The sequence below is a fragment of the Pieris napi genome, chromosome 13 (genome assembly GCF_905475465.1).
Source record: "Pieris napi chromosome 13, ilPieNapi1.2, whole genome shotgun sequence".
NCBI classification, from domain to species: domain Eukaryota; kingdom Metazoa; phylum Arthropoda; class Insecta; order Lepidoptera; family Pieridae; genus Pieris; species Pieris napi.
Window position 1 is genome coordinate 8,427,805 of NC_062246.1, and position 16,761 is coordinate 8,444,565.

The 16,761-nt window shown below is 32.3% G+C and overlaps 1 protein-coding gene and 1 non-coding gene across 4 annotated transcripts; both read left to right on the forward strand.

Moving 5' to 3' along the window:
- The first annotated feature begins 1,461 nt into the window (after positions 1–1,461).
- On the forward strand, positions 1,462–16,601 carry LOC125055435 (damage-control phosphatase ARMT1-like). Of its 3 annotated transcripts, none has more exons than XM_047657899.1 (16): positions 1,462–1,655; positions 7,315–7,420; positions 8,656–8,873; positions 10,166–10,322; positions 10,718–10,855; positions 11,570–11,647; positions 12,182–12,262; positions 12,748–12,841; positions 12,989–13,074; positions 14,124–14,185; positions 14,642–14,706; positions 14,802–14,923; positions 15,231–15,408; positions 15,969–16,095; positions 16,189–16,289; positions 16,513–16,601. In XM_047657899.1, exons 1-15 carry the CDS (start codon positions 1,561–1,563, stop codon positions 16,283–16,285), a joined length of 1,704 nt encoding a protein of 567 aa, XP_047513855.1. In that variant the 5' UTR covers positions 1,462–1,560; the 3' UTR covers positions 16,286–16,289; positions 16,513–16,601. The 3 variants fall into 3 exon arrangements, with proteins under 3 accessions (XP_047513855.1, XP_047513853.1, XP_047513854.1); XM_047657897.1 differs by lacking the exon at positions 1,462–1,655 and adding an exon at positions 4,781–5,100; XM_047657898.1 differs by lacking the exons at positions 1,462–1,655; positions 12,182–12,262 and adding an exon at positions 4,782–5,100.
- On the forward strand, positions 7,138–7,210 carry Trnak-uuu. The gene has a single exon. It is a non-coding gene; the product is annotated as a tRNA-Lys (tRNA).
- Positions 16,602–16,761: the final 160 nt, after the last annotated feature.

Below are 16,761 nucleotides of genomic sequence, written 5' to 3' on the forward strand. Positions count from 1 at the left end.
CAGATGTGGAACGCTGAAGAGCGCGGAGTCTGATTGTGCATCTCTGTCGCTTCGCGCTCTCGCTTGCACTTCAAGCCTTAAATGGAACGCCTCAGAGCGATGTAACGCCTCAGAGTGAGGTAACGCCGCATGAGTCATGTTTTTTCGTGCGTGCAGCCAGCTCCATCGATTTATAAGACGTTGTCACGTCAAAAAATAAAACCATGCGTCGATAGCTCCTTGCACCTATTGATGTACTGGTAAATGTCCGGTCAGCAGGAGGTACAAGGAGATATCGACTTTTATCTTGTGATGGAATATGGAAACATTTTTTACGCATGCAATACAATTTGCAGTTGAATGATCTGTCTGACTGTTTATCAAACATTTCATTATATTCATTCAAAGATATAATAGTATATTTCATTACGAGTGCGGAAAGCGTGTCATTGCAAAGAGTTCCGACAAATGTCTACACGAGCCGAGGCGCAGCCGAAGGTGAGGGTTGACAGTCGGAACAAGTTGCAATGACGGTTCCGCACGTGTACTGAACGACTATTTTTAATACAGTTGCGAAAAAATTAAGCAATTTAATAAAATAATAAAAACACAATAAACTCAACTAACTAATCATTTATTTCTTATAAAAGTTATAATTCATATATATATACATTGAAATTGGTACAATTTTTATACTAACTGGAGAAGTTTTAGATTGCATATTTATTTACTGTTTGAGACAAACTATTATTAATTTCGTATGATTGTTCATCTATATTTAATATATAATATAACAAACAACTAAACTAGCAAAGAACATTATTGGAAAATGGCGCCAACTGTAAAAGAATATAAGCAGAGATTTTTTATTTCTTCACCCATTCTGGGTAGGCAAAGGGAACTATGCCCATACAGCCAAGTCTTCAGTAGATTTTTTTTTATATGAAATGAAAATGAAATTTAATGAGATGAAATGCTTTGAAACCTAACCTAACTCATTGAATCAAATCATTAAATCTGATATTGAAACAAATTAGTAGCTTCTTTTTTGAAATATTTGCATGAATCATAAAAACTTCTATGATTTTTTTTTTAGTAAATACTTCGTGGTTGGTTTTTTCTTTTTAATAGACATTATTTTGACAGTTGGGAAAAGAAAACGCACTAGTTCGGAAAAGGTAAAGAAAAAGCACGAGTGTGTAATAGCCCACATCCCGAACGCTATACGTCCCTGCAATACGCCACTTTTTGAGCAATTGTATTAAAAATATATATTTTTGTAATTATAATAATTAGTGTTACCTACTGCAATCGACTGCCTAAGTTATTTCTATATAAATAAAATTCTCGTTAAACATTTGAACAAGATGAACGTTGATAAAAGAAGAAATTGTTTAATCCGACTGAAAAGCGAGCGTAAGACTACTACTATGTACTATTTATAGTTTCATGGCCGAAATTCAAACGAAAATAACATAAGTTTACGTGTCGTGGTGAAATGGACACGTGTGTCGTGCAGCGAATTATAATTACCGCAGTTCTATTCAAATAGATTTATAAATACAAAAAAAAATTAAAACAATGCCGGCTTACGATTGGCCTGTTGATACTGAAAATTTACATGTAATGCGAATTGTTACACCACGGAATGTTGTTATGTGTGGAATTTTTGGAATGTAAGTTTTTATTATTTAAGATTTTTTAAATTAAACATAAGCAACTCACCTTCTCAATATTTTTTTCACATTATAACATTTCGATTTAGAATTTGTGTTAAAAACAATTTTTTTATTTGTTAACATGTATAGCTTTAATATATATAAATACTAAATAATATAATAAAAGGGTTGGATTTAGAATTAACGTCGCCCGAATTCGATGATAGTGGGCGCTTTCCAATTACAACACTAGAGCGCATTATGCGGCATAATGCTCAACGTTGAATGCTCCAACTACAGCAACGCTTCGCACAATTGAGCACTCTCAAAAGTGCCTAATGCTCTCGCGTGCTTCTCGTTATACTGTCTCGTTTAACAATATTTACTAATTTATCGTTAGTAAATATTGTTGAAAAATTTGTAAGGCTTTCGTTTCGTCGTAGATTTTGGAAATAATTAAAGTTATTTCAAACTGCTAAAAAAATAAATATATATATAAGTATGGATGAAGGTATAAATAGTTATTTTTTTTATATTCCACATATAAAATATGAAAACAATTTCATTTTAAAATTCGTATCTGTAAACAAATTTATTTTACAGGATTATACTTTTGTAAACATTGCTTTGAAAAAGCATATAATTTTTTTAGAAATCATTTAAAAAAATTACTCATAACGTACTTAAATGAAAAATTCAACATTTAAACTTAAAAAACTGCATTAAACTTCTTACATGAAACTAAATATTTTTGAACTCGCAATGTCGTGATGGAGGATGATGCGGCGGTTGCAGTTCTCTTTACGGAATTCAGAAACGACCTGTGGCAAACAAATGCAGAATGGTATGCTAGATACCATTCTGCATTAATCGTTCTTTGTCCCTCAAGAGGAATAGTCGCAACATGGCCGGTTTTGGAGACAAATGTGGCCACCATTTTTTTAGAACACTCCGTGAACGAATAATTTTCGTAGGCTTTAACTCATTGTCGAACACCCAAACTCGTGACTGGTTTTTTGTTTCGGGTTCTTACGCGTATATCCAGGATTCGTCACCTGATACGATGTTGTATACAACATTTGAGGATCCTGCGTGGAATCTTTCGAGAGTTCTGACGCACCAAGTAACGCAAGCCGCTTTTTGCTCTTCACAGAGCAAATGCGGTATCCATCGGGAAAACAACTTTTTTACACCTAATTGTTCATGCAAGATTATTTGTATTTGACTCATGACAATGTTTAAAGTTGCCTGAATTTCGCGGTATGTCACATGTCGATCTTCCTCAATCAGCTTACGCACAGCATCAACGTTTTCTTGGGTGACTGCAGTTTTTGGACGACCTTGACGGGGATCAAATGCAGCAAACCAGCGATAAATTGTGGTTTTGGATGGGGCTTCATCACCAAATGCAGAAATCATCCGGTCAACACACAATAAATCATCGCTCTTGAATTTTATCGAGTCAATTCCATTTTCTCAACGACTAAACAAGTATGACAAAACTTTGTGAAAAAAACGAGAATCTTTTTTAAAAAATACATGGTATTCGATTTAAAAAAAAGGAGTTTTCAATTAAAAAGATTTAAATATTATATAGTGGTATTATTCCATTCCCGATACTTTTAGTGCAGCCAATGTATGCTCTGTAATTGGAAAACAGGGACTGATTATGTAGGTATAGTCCTTTTCATGAAAGAAGTCCCCCAGACGCGGCGCTGCAATCGCATGCCGTAATGTTGCCATTTATGAGTAAAAAATTTACCTATTTTATTTACATTTAGCAGATGTAATTTATCAAATAATATTATTTTCTGCATACTTCGATGAAACAATATTTCTGTTATGTAAAAAGTATAATTTTATTTACTTATATTAGCGGTGTTCTACCTACTTACAGGGAAAAGATGAGAAAATAGGGTAAAGAAAAGCAATACAATTTTTTATTCAGTTTTATTGCATAATTGTTGGGTTACAATTTTTTTCAAAGTAGACGCCGCTGTTGTTACAATACCTTCGTTTGTAATTCTTGTTATAGTTTTCTCTGACACACCTGCAATTAAATTATGAACAATTAAAAATAATAATAACTTTAAGTTTATATGCTTATGTAATATATGTTTTAATTTCAGTTACCTAGTTTCATCACGTTAAGTATTTGTTAATTTTTGTCGCAAAAACGAATTTATATCATAAAAGTCCCATCAATACAGCAAAAAATTATTAAATGGCAACTCTAAAAAGTACCTGTTATGGCGGCAACTCTCTTCCGAACATTGTTTAGTGGTATTAAAACACCTTGATTCTTATGTTCCGCTTCACAGAACTCTTTCACCTTTAATATAATTTCTCGAGCCGAACTTTTTACAACTTTTGGCATTGTAATCAATCTTTAAAATGCACTAAGCTAGTTAAAAATTCACAAAAATCTACCACAACAAACGAACTTGATAACATCGACGAATGACAACATTGCCGACCTGTCAAATTTAGTTCCAAAAATCGCCGCGGGACTTCTTTCATGAAAAGCACTATATCTCGGGGGACCTTGATTGTGACACCTCCAAGAGATTATTATTCTAAAACTTTAAGGGTCTGTTTCACAATGTACGGATAAGTTCTACATAAGTTCCAAATTAGCTATTTATTACTTATTGGCAGGATAAACACTATTGTTGCGTTTCACGACTGTCAGATAGCGCTATACGTCACATAAGTTCCATCATAAGTTATGAGTCCGATGAATGTCAAATAGCACAATTTATCTTCCAAATAATTTATGTGTTGCATAGATATTTGGTACTTTATCCATATATTGTGAAACAGACCCTAAAATTCAAAAACTAGGAAATAAGTAATCGATAAATATAAAAATAATCGATTAATTTTTATTCATCGATTTTTCATGCTAAAAAACAATCGATTAATTAAAAAACGTTTTTTTTTTATGCAGAATGACACATCTCTAATAACCAATAGAAAAGTAGAAAATGCACGGTTTGTTTACGAATTTAACTACATTACACAAAATTTTAAATATGTAATTATTTTTAATACTTAGACGCAACTCCGACTCCAAAAATCACTTAATTTCAATTTTCAAAACCTTAGTCTTGTCCGTAATGTAGTCTGTGTTGTTAATGTCAATTGTCAAATTACAAGTAAAATTCAAAATAATATAAATCCAAAATAAATTACATTATACATATTTTCGTCGGCTTATTGGCTACAAGTTTTTTATTTTTAAAATTATTATTTGTAACTGAAATACTTTTAAGAAAATGAGTAAAACGTCAATGCAACAAACGTCGCCTGCCTCTGCTACAGAGCTAAATAGAGATGCAGAAGATTACTCTACTACGCCAGAATTTATTTACGGTGGACCTTTTATAAAAGTTGAAAAACCATCCCCATTTTTAAATGTTGCTACACCAATCAATCTTCAGCTACAAGGATCATTTAAAAAGTACGTATGACACAATAATGCCAGTCAGAATCCCTCAGTGATAGCATAATTTGTGCTTTTCTAGGATCTAAATCAGTAAAAATACAATACACTTTGAAAGCAAATGCTCACCAAAATATTCTTTATATATGTCGTAGATTTACTTTATAACTTATTAGCATTAGGTTATTTCATTTTCATATTATAGAAAAACTATAACAGTCCTATTAGACTGAGTTTTAATCCTTGTCTATGAAGATTCTCTTGTATAGCTAGAACTGTTTACAAATTATTTTAGAGATTTATAGAATCAATAACTTGTATACCATAAATTAAATATGTATCTTCTTTAAGTTAGAGCAATTGTGATAAACATTTAACCAATGAAACAAATATTTTTCATTCATTCTTTAAACAATGTATGTAATTTAAAATTATACATTGTCTTATGATGAAAGAAGAAACCTTTATGATTTATAAAGATTAATCCAATAAGATACTTTATATAGCATAGTTATAAAGTATCTTATTGGATTAATATTTAAATGAGACTTGACATTTGGCTTAAAAAATATCTCCGTCTCTTATCTATAGATGCTAGGAATTACATTTATTTTATTTGAAAAAAAAAAATCAGAAATGTATGAGATGGTGGAAAACAAATTGGTCACAATTTCTCCATCCACCAAAAGATCAACATTAATTTAAAATAATATTGTAATACAAAAAAAAATAACGAATGAATTTATCACTTCTTAAAGTGTTAGGTACAAAGTGCAAGGGTATGGAAATAATTTAATTAACTAATGAAACCTTAATTATAGATTCAAATTGATCACAAATATGTTAAATTTTTTTTTATATCACTCTTTGCGCCTCGTATAGATCTCTCTTTTTCCTTTATGATTATAATATATACATATTTTCAAAAAAATTTGACACCAAAGCTGGAAATAAATTTCAAATTAGTTCAAAAAAATCAACCAATTTTTTTTATCCAAAAAATAGGCTAAGAGTATATTTTAAGTATACCATAAGTTTAATTCTATGATATTACATACTAGATTATGCCAACAAAATGATACATTTTGTGTCAGCGTGTTCAAGCTCCAACAACAATTTTAAGCACTACTAGTGAAAGTGAAACCATGGTTCAATAATAAAAAATAAAAAAAAATAAAAATAACTTTATTTGACGAAAAACATTTGGTACTTACATTCTAAAGGTTATAAACATACAATATGCAACGAATCGTTGTGTTTTCACTATTAATTTTGTTCAACCTCGTACATAAAATAATTCTATGTGCACTAGCGATTAAACTAGGCCTAGCCTGTATCTTAAAGGCTAGTTCAATGTGATTTATTATTATTTTTGAGAAAACTAGAGCTTTGTTGTCCAAGGTATAATTCACCCAAATATAAACAAACAAATTCTACAACCTTTTCGCTGTCTGCTTCATGTGAAATGGTCATTGATTTAATATTGATTTTTAATAAGAATCTAAGAAATAATTACCAATCGCTCACTTAATTTATCAATGATGCAGATTCTGTATACAAACTGCTGAAACAATTTTTATCTAAACAATCTACTTATAATAAATTCATTCATACACTCAAATTTCTTCTTAAACTATTTAGATGATAATGTCGGGTACATTGTCACATATGTATGTGTATATTCTTAAATTTTAAATAATTAAGTAATAAAACATATTTTGCTTACTTAAGTTTAAGATCAATAGTTGATCTTGACCTAAGAAGACCATTAATTTATGTCTACAATATTAGTGAAGTTAGTCTGTAGTATAGTGAAAGATCATAAATGTTAAATTTTTATTTTAATGATAGTTTCTTATTAATTGCCGATATTTAATAAAAAATCGCGGCCCAACTTCCCTTGTTATATTTTCTTTAAAGCCTAATTTATAAGCTTTAATTTATATAATATTTCATTTTTTCACAAAATTTTTGTTAGTAACAATCAGAGGAACAATACTATGTATGTTGAATAATTAAGAATGTATCTAGACATTTTTCAAAAGTTCTTACAGAGCCCGGATAGCTCAGTCGGTAGAGCATTGGACTTTTAATCCAAGGGTCCAGGGTTCAAGTCCCTGTTCGGGCGATATTTTTTATTTTTTAATTATATTTTAACACTAGATAGCTTGTTGAAATACTTGTAAGACATTTACAGTGTTAAAACCTTATTTGTCTTTATTTTTGTTACAGGAGTTTCGCATACTATTCACTTAAAGAACGCATGCCTGTGATATTAACCAAAGTAATAGATTATGTGTCAAGAGAAGGATCAAAAATTAAATCCGCAAGCGGTGGTGTAAGTATTGAATTATGTAACAAAAATTTTAGCTGCTGATTACCTTAATCCTCCCCCCCCTCTCCTAGATTCCATGCTTCGAATTAAATACGCTACTACGAGTGTATTTTATTTTGAATAAAAGTATTAAAAAAAATGGTACAATATTAGGCGCGAATTTGTGACGTACATTAGTTTTAAATTATAATGTACGTTATGATTAGATGAACGTATAATATGACGTACATTAGTCCTAAATGTGAAAACTGATAATTGGCCTTCATCATATTAATTATATAATATTGAACATTTTTTAGCTGTAAGTTTCCCTGAAATTGTAAAATAAAAAAAACAACGAATGAAACAGGGGTAAACAGTTAGTCGTTTAAAATACAACGGTATTCATAGATGTTGTACATGAAAATTTGGGAACCGATTGTTTTTTGCTACCTCAGAAATCAAAAATATTTCTGCATGACGGTTTTCTGTTGTATAGAAGTCTGTAACAAATTTTGTTTATGACTTTCCCCTCTCACTTGTGTTGGAAAATGTTCTAGAACATGACAATTGTGGAGACAAGGGCGGCTAAAACTTCACAGCGTATACTTTGAAAATTCGTTAATCCGCCACTGTATGACGCTACACGAATCACACACGCACACTGAAGTATTTACGAACCAATTCGACCGTTGGCTGTTTGCGGACATCGTTATTTATATATTTAAGTATCGTAAAACGTGTAAACCGTATTAAATAACAGAAAAACAACTTTATTTATATCGTGTTATTTAGATTAATTTGACACTTCAAACTCTTCAAAGCGCAAATAACGAATGAAGATGGCAAAAATGGATTTCATTCACTCAATATGTCTAGTGTTGTCATACAAAATAAATGTTCCCCACAAAAAAGAACCACATTTTTTGGGATGTCATTGCTCATTGCACTGGCAACAAATTGACAAATTGTTAAGTTTAACTATGGTTAAAAAAGGCATTGAAAAACGCATTTACGATTTTACCAATGGTTATTCATTTAACTATAGTTAATGTAACAAATGGTAAAACCATTTTTTACTACGGATCAAAAAACTGGCCCTTAGCGTGTTTTATGAAAAGAGCGTACCTACTAGTTTTTAAAAGGCAACGCACTCGCGAGCTTCTCATTGAGAGTGTCCATTGACGGCAGTATCACTTAGCCACCAGTCATTACACTCGTGATACCTTGAAGTAATTTTATATGTTGACTTTTTTCAGACCGACGATGAACTCCATTCCTTTATACAATACGTGTCAAAACTTAAAAACGACTTGGTGACAAACAAAAAGTACGATTTATTAACTGTTGACACCCCTGAGGCTAAGCGATGGAACCAATGGATCGAGAGTTGTGACGCCCAAACCTATTTTATGAACACCTGGGTGTTTACCGAGTGCTATGTCTATAGGAGATTGAGAGAGGGCTGTGAATTGATGTAAGTATCTCACTGGTGAATGGGATTTGGGGTATTTGTTGTGTTTTGTTTTTATAGAACGGGGGGCAAACGGGCAGGAGGCTCACCTGATGTTAAGTGATACCGCCCATGGACACTCAATGCCAGAGGGCTCGCGATTGCGTTGCCGGCCTTTTTGAATTGGTACGCTCAAACCAGAATACGAAGGGCAGCCTATGCGTCCACCACCGGGTGCTGAGTGTCCAGGTGGTGGACGCTCAGAGGGGGATTCTCTACCGCGAGCGCGTGTGGTACCCCTCTGGGGTAGATTCCGTTTTTTCTGCACCTTCATTTTCTTGTAGAGGGGGGGGGGGGATGGGCTCCGGGAATCAAATGCGATGTTTCTCCGAGGGAGTCAGTACGGAATAAGTTTAAGGAATTAAATATTATGACACTATCTGGTCAATATATTCTTGAAGCCTTGTTGTATGTCCAAAAAAAAAATACACGATTTTAAAACAAATGGTGACTTTCACCAGTATAATACGCAACATAGAACTAATTTAAGTGTACGACCAACCAGGCTCCAGAAGATAAACCACTCCTTATATGGAAATTGTATTCGTTTTTACAACAAACTCCCAAGCGAAATTAGAGAATTATAACTAAATAAATTCAAAGCCTTCGTTAAACGAAAATTAATCAGTAAATTTAGCTTTTTTTTTTGACGTTCTGTGCAAAGTTTTATTATACGTCGCCGTTTTAATTCTATTAGTTACACAAAACAATTGAAAATAATTATGTAAATTTAAAACGTAAAATTTAATACATTACAAATATAATCACGATGACAAGCAATAACAATTAACAATAATAAACAACTAGGTGATCAGCCTTCTGTGCCAGAAGCCGTCGGGAAAACGGATATATGTTTGGAATTTAATGAATGTAATTATTGTCATTAAAATATTAAGTGTCAAAAATTAATACATATAATAAAATTAATGTATTGCTTCGATAATAAAAACACGTGGCATTTTAATTTACAATTCGTCATTTGAGATTTCAATAAATTATTTTGCCTAAAATATAAAATACTTTCTTACATAAATTCTCTTTACGAAATTTTAATTTTAAAAATAGAATTTCTATAAGGTAATTCATCCTTCTCACTCTCTCTTAATCGGTCTCGATCGCTCTCTCCCTTTCCTTCGACAAAAACGCTGCACATCTTCGTGACGATTTTTGAAGTTTCACTTCAAAAATTCACTTATGAGACCTAATTTAATAATACATAGACTTCATAATAAATTAAAAGGTGGATCTTATTTTAGGAAAGGATTAGCAAATTTTGATCCTTTTGACGAGCAAAAGGACCAATCGTTTAACAATAGTATGGAGCCGATGTGTGTTGTGGCTGAAAAGTTGCTTACGATGTTACCTGAAAGTGATAAAGACAAGAGGAAAGCGGACTTTATTTCTTTACTTAAGGTATAGCGAATTTATGTTCATTTAAATGTATTTTGGAACCTAGCATCAATAGGGATTCATGATTCTTAAGAGTTTGTATAAGTCTAAATTGTTATCTGTAAATTATTTTGGTAATTTTGATATGCACTTTTTGTACTTGACCCCTAGAATTCTTTTTGTCTTTTTCCTAGCAGGGTTGAATCATTAATAATCATTCAAAACTCTATGGTTGATACTTAGTAAATTAGGTGGCAATCATTTCTTAAAAGGCTTAAGGTTTCTTTCTTAATCGGTTATTGGAAAAATGTAAAAATACGCTTAAAAGACCCATTTTGGAAAAATGGGTCTTTTAAGCGTATTTGTATGTAAGCGACGAGTTTTAGTTCATTTTTAACATTAAATAATGGCTGTTTCAGATTTGTCTATGGTCCAACAAATGTGATCTATCGTTGTCTATGGGTGAGCAAGTTACCTTAAAGAATGAAGGAGTCAAGACGACGCCATCTAGAGATGTCCTCGATCCTTTTCAAATGGTTTTGGATCTTAAGGATAAGGTAATGAATTAATAATCATAAACTAGATAGATTAACATGGGGTTTTCTGACAGATGCATGACAAACGTGAATGTAAAGCTGTTTTTAAATTATCACTACATAGTATAAAACAAAGTCGCTTTCTCTGTCCCTGTATCCCTATGTATGCTTAAATCTTTAAACTACCCAACGGATTTTGATGCGGTTTCTTTAATAGATAGAGTGATTGAGGAAGGTTTATATGTATAATAACATCCATTAAATAGTGGAGATATACAGTTATTTTTGAGGTTTCTAATGTGATGTCGTAAATAATTACATTTTTTCCGGTTACATTGCAAACGCAGGCTGAACCCTACGATATTTATCTAAGTACTAAGTATTGTACACATTTAAAAGGTCTACAGAAAACTCCATTGGTATATGTCTATCTCTTATGGTGATACCACAATAACATTTTTTTGTCATTTACTTTTTACGACAAGTAATGGCTAATTTTCGAAGCGATTTTAACCTATACAGCATTAATCCTTATCCAATTTTTTTAATTTATTTATTGTACCTTAATGATAGGCGGATATACAACTTTTTAGAGATATTATTCAAGATGTTAATAAAACATTAAAGATTGTACAAAATATATGAAAAATGGGCTTAAATTAGTAACGCCATTTTGTTTACATTTAAAAAGTACATATATACATACAAATATATATATATATATATGTTTTTCAGGTTTTAGTCGACGACTCGGCCAAAATAGCGGATTTAGTTGTTACCAGAGCTGAGAGTTTTGCAAAGGCTATTGAAGGAGTAAGTACTATGTTCATTCGATATATATATATATATATTAGCAGACCGGCCAAGCGTTGCTGTGGCTAAGGTTTTTGTTATATTACATAGTAGTAAACTATTCAAGAGAAACGGCAGGAGAACACCAATCCACCATGCTTTTTTGGTAGTTATGCCATTAAATTGTAGCTTATGTGAAACATTGGTACTTTCAACACAGCGCCATCTGTTAGAAATGTGACTATTAAATAATAAAATAATATTGCAGGTATAAATTGAGATGTAAGCTATCCTATCTTTTAAGTTGGATCAAACTCCACACGGTGTGCAAATTTGATTGATATCGGTTTAGTAGCTTAGGAGTCCATAGCGGACAAACAACGTGACACGTAATTTATATATATTAAAATATATTTAGGTCACAGAGGTAAAGTCTGTTCAAATTTGAATGGTTCATTTGTCACTTTGACAGAATCAGACGGTCACAAACAAAGAGTTTTATGTTCTAAATTTTAATAAAAAATCCTTACAAATAAGATGAAAAAAATATTTCAGAATACGTCACTTAAAGCTAAATGCAGTTGCAACCGATTGGCGACAAGTGCGGGTGTTCCCTTGTGTCCCCAAGAGGAAAAAGTACATAAAAAATATATTACCATAATTTTATATTTAGTTCAGTAACTCTATCAGGTGCTCATTCTGACATATTGTATTTCCTCTGTGATTGAAAGAGACAGAAGGTATAATCTAATTAGTTAATTCATTAGCCTTTGTTAGTAGTACGCCGTATTCGTAGAAAACATTGTATACCACATATTATTTTATATTTCCTTATAATAGTTGCCTGGAAGACATTTTTTAAATCGTATAATTTTTTATATCGTAGTATTCTCATTGTATTTCATTATTGCGACGAATGAATAATTTTAGTTGGTTCTGGTAACTTTTATTTAAAGAAATTGGTCTAGTTAAAACAAAAATATTTTTCTTCCAATGGAAATCAAAATCCAAACGTACGATTTCCGAAATAAAAAGCGCTTTAAACATTGAAATTTCCTGCGGGTTTTTGAATTTCAATTTATATTAATGTCGTGGCTTGTAATTGACATAATATTGTGCAGCCGACAGAAGCGCCTGCGCCGGCGGAAGGCGACCAACCCGCCGAACTTCCGCCATGTCCGGCAAAGTTCACTATACCACAGGATGTCATGTTCGGTAATTTTTAATTATAATTGCACTTAACCGTATTTTTTTTATGACATTAAGTAATAGTACATTAAGTATGAAATTAAAATTATATCGCTGTGATATAATATATAGAAATATAGCAATTTTTATCTATTGAAATTAGTTTTTTTATAGATATAGTATGCGACAACTCTGGCTACGAGTTATTCACCGATCTCTGCTTAGCACATTTCCTGATCGCACAGAAAATCGTACAAAAGGTAAAAAAAAGAGTGTGTGTACTTATGTACACGCGTTAGAAGTTATACTTCTTTGGCGTATGGAAAAAAATAACTAAAATGCAGTAGTGATTAACGATAAATATTGAAATTAATCAATAAAATTATGATTAGTAAATACTATCACCGTTGTATATGAAATTGATTTAATAAAAACACCAAAATTATATTTATTTATTCACACTGTTTAATTATACTGTTATGAAACACGTTTTCTAAATATAAAAATACTACAATATGCAACTTGAACATAGTTATTATCGATTTTCATGCCACCTGGAACTAACTTCATTCTGTCAATTTTGTGTCACGGTGCCCGCGCATCGTAAAATTTCACTCTCCTAAATTTTTTATAACGCGCCTAAAGAAGTATAACTTCAAAAATATTTCACATAATTCTGAATACATTTATTTCAGAGCTCGCCTTTTACGTTTGAAGTACAAAAAATAGCTTATTAATAAATCATCCAGAACAATATTTGAATTTTGAATGAGTTGAATGGGACTATTTTTCGTAAATGTTTCAATCACCAAAGAGATCGATTATGAACTTTGTATCATTACTGGCTGTCGAGAAATCATTTAGACAAAATAAAAACGAAACGAATTCTTCCTTTATTTAAAATTCCGATATTGGATATAAAAATATGTCTGCCTCAAATAATATAATAATAATAAATTTCACTGTCTTATAGAGGAAATAAAAAGTATAGTAAACCTTTTTAGCTACTTTATTTTTAACATTTTGGGACTTGTATATTTAAAAATGCCATCATTGTATACATATTTTTTTAAAAAATCAATTTTGTAAAAATCACTCGAATATGACTTAGCTGAATACTTTTGTTTGTTTCATATATTTTTATTATGAAAATTATTCCATGTCATCTTGAGCAGTGTGGTTGAAGCTTAGAAGAAGATATAGTAGTAGATAGAAGAGTCACGCCGAGTTTCATTGCCAGTTCTTCTCATAAATTTAAAAACTGGCTTACGGGTCATTTAATTTTTTGACATCATTTTGAAATTTCCAGGTCAGATTCCATGTCAAAGCGATACCTTGGTTCGTGTCTGATGTTACACCTAGGGACTTTAAGTGAGTATTTTGACGTGATAACGTCTTTAAAATCGTTTTAGTCGGGTGACATGTTCAGAAACTTGTGTCACACCAAAACCTCACGAGCGCGATCGCAGGTATAACGAGAGAGAGACGGACCGATCTCCCGTCTCATCTCGAGCGCTGCCAGTCATTCCGTGAATGTATGAAGAAAAATGTATATCATAGTCGAATAAGTAAACTTGTCATTTTACACCCGAAATTTATCATCAAAAGTGTGAATAAAACGATAGATGTAATTTAAAATTTGAAAAAATTGTTATCTTCATTAATTCCTTACTTCCCAAAAACTTATATCACCAATAAGACGTTATCACGTAAACATCTCGATCGTAAACCTACTTTACAAACAACCAATTTTTTTTAGTTTTATAATTATGTTTATTTATTATTACTTCCTGAGGTGTATTATTGTGTGAATTCTTGAATTTTCAGATATGTCATAGGATCGTGTGCTAACGGAAATTACAAGAGAGAAATACCACCGGAAAATAAACCAGGTACGATTAACGATAGCAGAACCAAAACGGAAAACCTTCACCATTTTTAAATTGGACTGGAAAACCTATCACTGTCATAAAATTATGTTTTCTAGAACCAGCGGAGGGCGAAGCCCCGGCCGAGCCGGAGCCCCCGCGAGTGATATCTGCGGACAGTTTGAGACAGCTCGGGGGACAGTGGGAGAAATTTGTTCAAGATGGTGTTTTTGAAGTTCTTGTTAGTATAATTGATTTTACTTATTTACTTACACTGTAAAGGCTGAGGCCGTCAAAGATATGTATTTTTCACTGAAATACAATAATTTAAAAATATAGGTACAACACTTACAATTCACGAGAAACTCAACTAAGGGAGCGTTCACGTCACGCAATGTTTTGAGATTATTGGACCCCCCCCCCCCCCCCACCATGTAACGCGCCGTAAAGTTTTTCTGTACGCAAGTACGTTACGTAATACTTGAACGCTCCCTAATATAAAGTAAAAACATATTGGATTTTAATTCTAATTACTTTAACACTTATAGAGTGACGACTTCTGGACATCTCCCCACGTTTATAAAGACATGAAGCGATATGATCCAGACTTGTATAGGAAACTGCAATTCGCCACGTGTGTCCTGTTCAAAGGCGATTTGAATTATCGAAAATTGCTCGGAGAGAAAAATTGGAATCCCATGACAGGATTCGAACCGGCGCTACAGGGTAAGTAAATTTACAAATTGAACTGTATAACTCTGATTAAGACATTTTATTATTTATCTAAAAAAAATTTTTCCAGAAATTTTAATTTATGGAAATTTTTTACTACAAATTTAAATTTTTGGTATAATAACATAATAGTAGCAGTGGTGGCCTAGTGGCTTCAGCGTGCGACTCTCATCCCTGAGGTCGTCGGTTCGATCCCCGGCTGTGCATCAATGGACTTTCTTTCTATGTGTTTAACAATCGCTCGAACGGTGAAGGAAAACATCGTGAGGAAACCGGATTGCCTTAGACCTAAAAAAGTCGAGGGCGTGTGTCAGGCACAGGAGGCTGATCACCTTCTTGCCTATTAGATGATAAATGATCATAAAACAGTTCCTATGTTAAAGCCCAGACCTAAAAAAGGTTGTAGCACCACTAATTTTTTTCTTTAATAACATAAAAACTAAATAATACGCTCCCTTTCCTTTGCCGCCTCCCGCTAATTGCTTTCAGATGTTATCCTTTTAACATTTGCAATATTCTTGCATCATATAAATCTTTTGCATAATTACATTCAGGTTTCATGCCAGCTCCGGTCGCAGCTCTCCGCACAGTTAAAGCGGACCTCATTTGCGGTTTGCCCAAGGGCAAAGCGGATCAACTCAACACCATCGACGAGAAGTGGATGGAAAAGGGCGATTATGGGTGAGGCATTTTTCGAATATTAGTTAGCAAAGTATACATAAAATATATAGCACATAGTTTATCATACATAAAGGTTACCGTATTGTTTTACAGGGTAATCCAAGTGTGCGCTAAATGTGAGCCGCTCAAGGTATCAGAGCGACCCTGCCCTCTATATGGCGACACCTGCCGGGGAACAGTCTGTCAATGATATAGTGAGTATTTATGCATACATGGCCGTGTGAGAGGTGTTTTATTTGATATAAAAACTTTTATTAATAGATCCTATTATATATATCTAAATTGTTAAGCGAAAAAGATAGCTAGGTAATACTGTATACAGGGACTAAACTTTTTAAATTTGTTCTAGTTGTCTATCTATCCATTTTTAATTATTACTATGTAGTTTAAGAAAATTGTAATATTTTTTTACTTCAGGTACCATTATGGGCAATATGGGACAGCGGAGGTGATAGTACAATTTTGTTAAATATTTACTTTGTTGAAAATAAATATTTTTAAATATCGTTAATTTATTTACCTTACTTAATAAAAATTACAGAACTGTCTTAAATAAAAATCTATTTTGCTTTTATGTCTTCAGTTATATTACCAATTGGTTTTGGGGGGAACTGGGGAACCTGAATATTAAAGCTAGTACAACAAACAACCACATGTAAAGAAACA

Bases quoted from the DNA above. Each gene is read 5' to 3' on its own strand.
- LOC125055435 (XM_047657897.1), top strand. From the start codon at position 4,916: ATGAGTAAAACGTCAATGCAACAAACGTCGCCTGCCTCTGCTACAGAG. The intron at 11,648-12,181 runs GTAAGTACTATG...AAAATATTTCAG, and splicing joins TTGCAAAGGCTATTGAAGGA to AATACGTCACTTAAAGCTAA. The intron at 12,263-12,747 runs GTACATAAAAAA...AATATTGTGCAG, and splicing joins TGTGTCCCCAAGAGGAAAAA to CCGACAGAAGCGCCTGCGCC.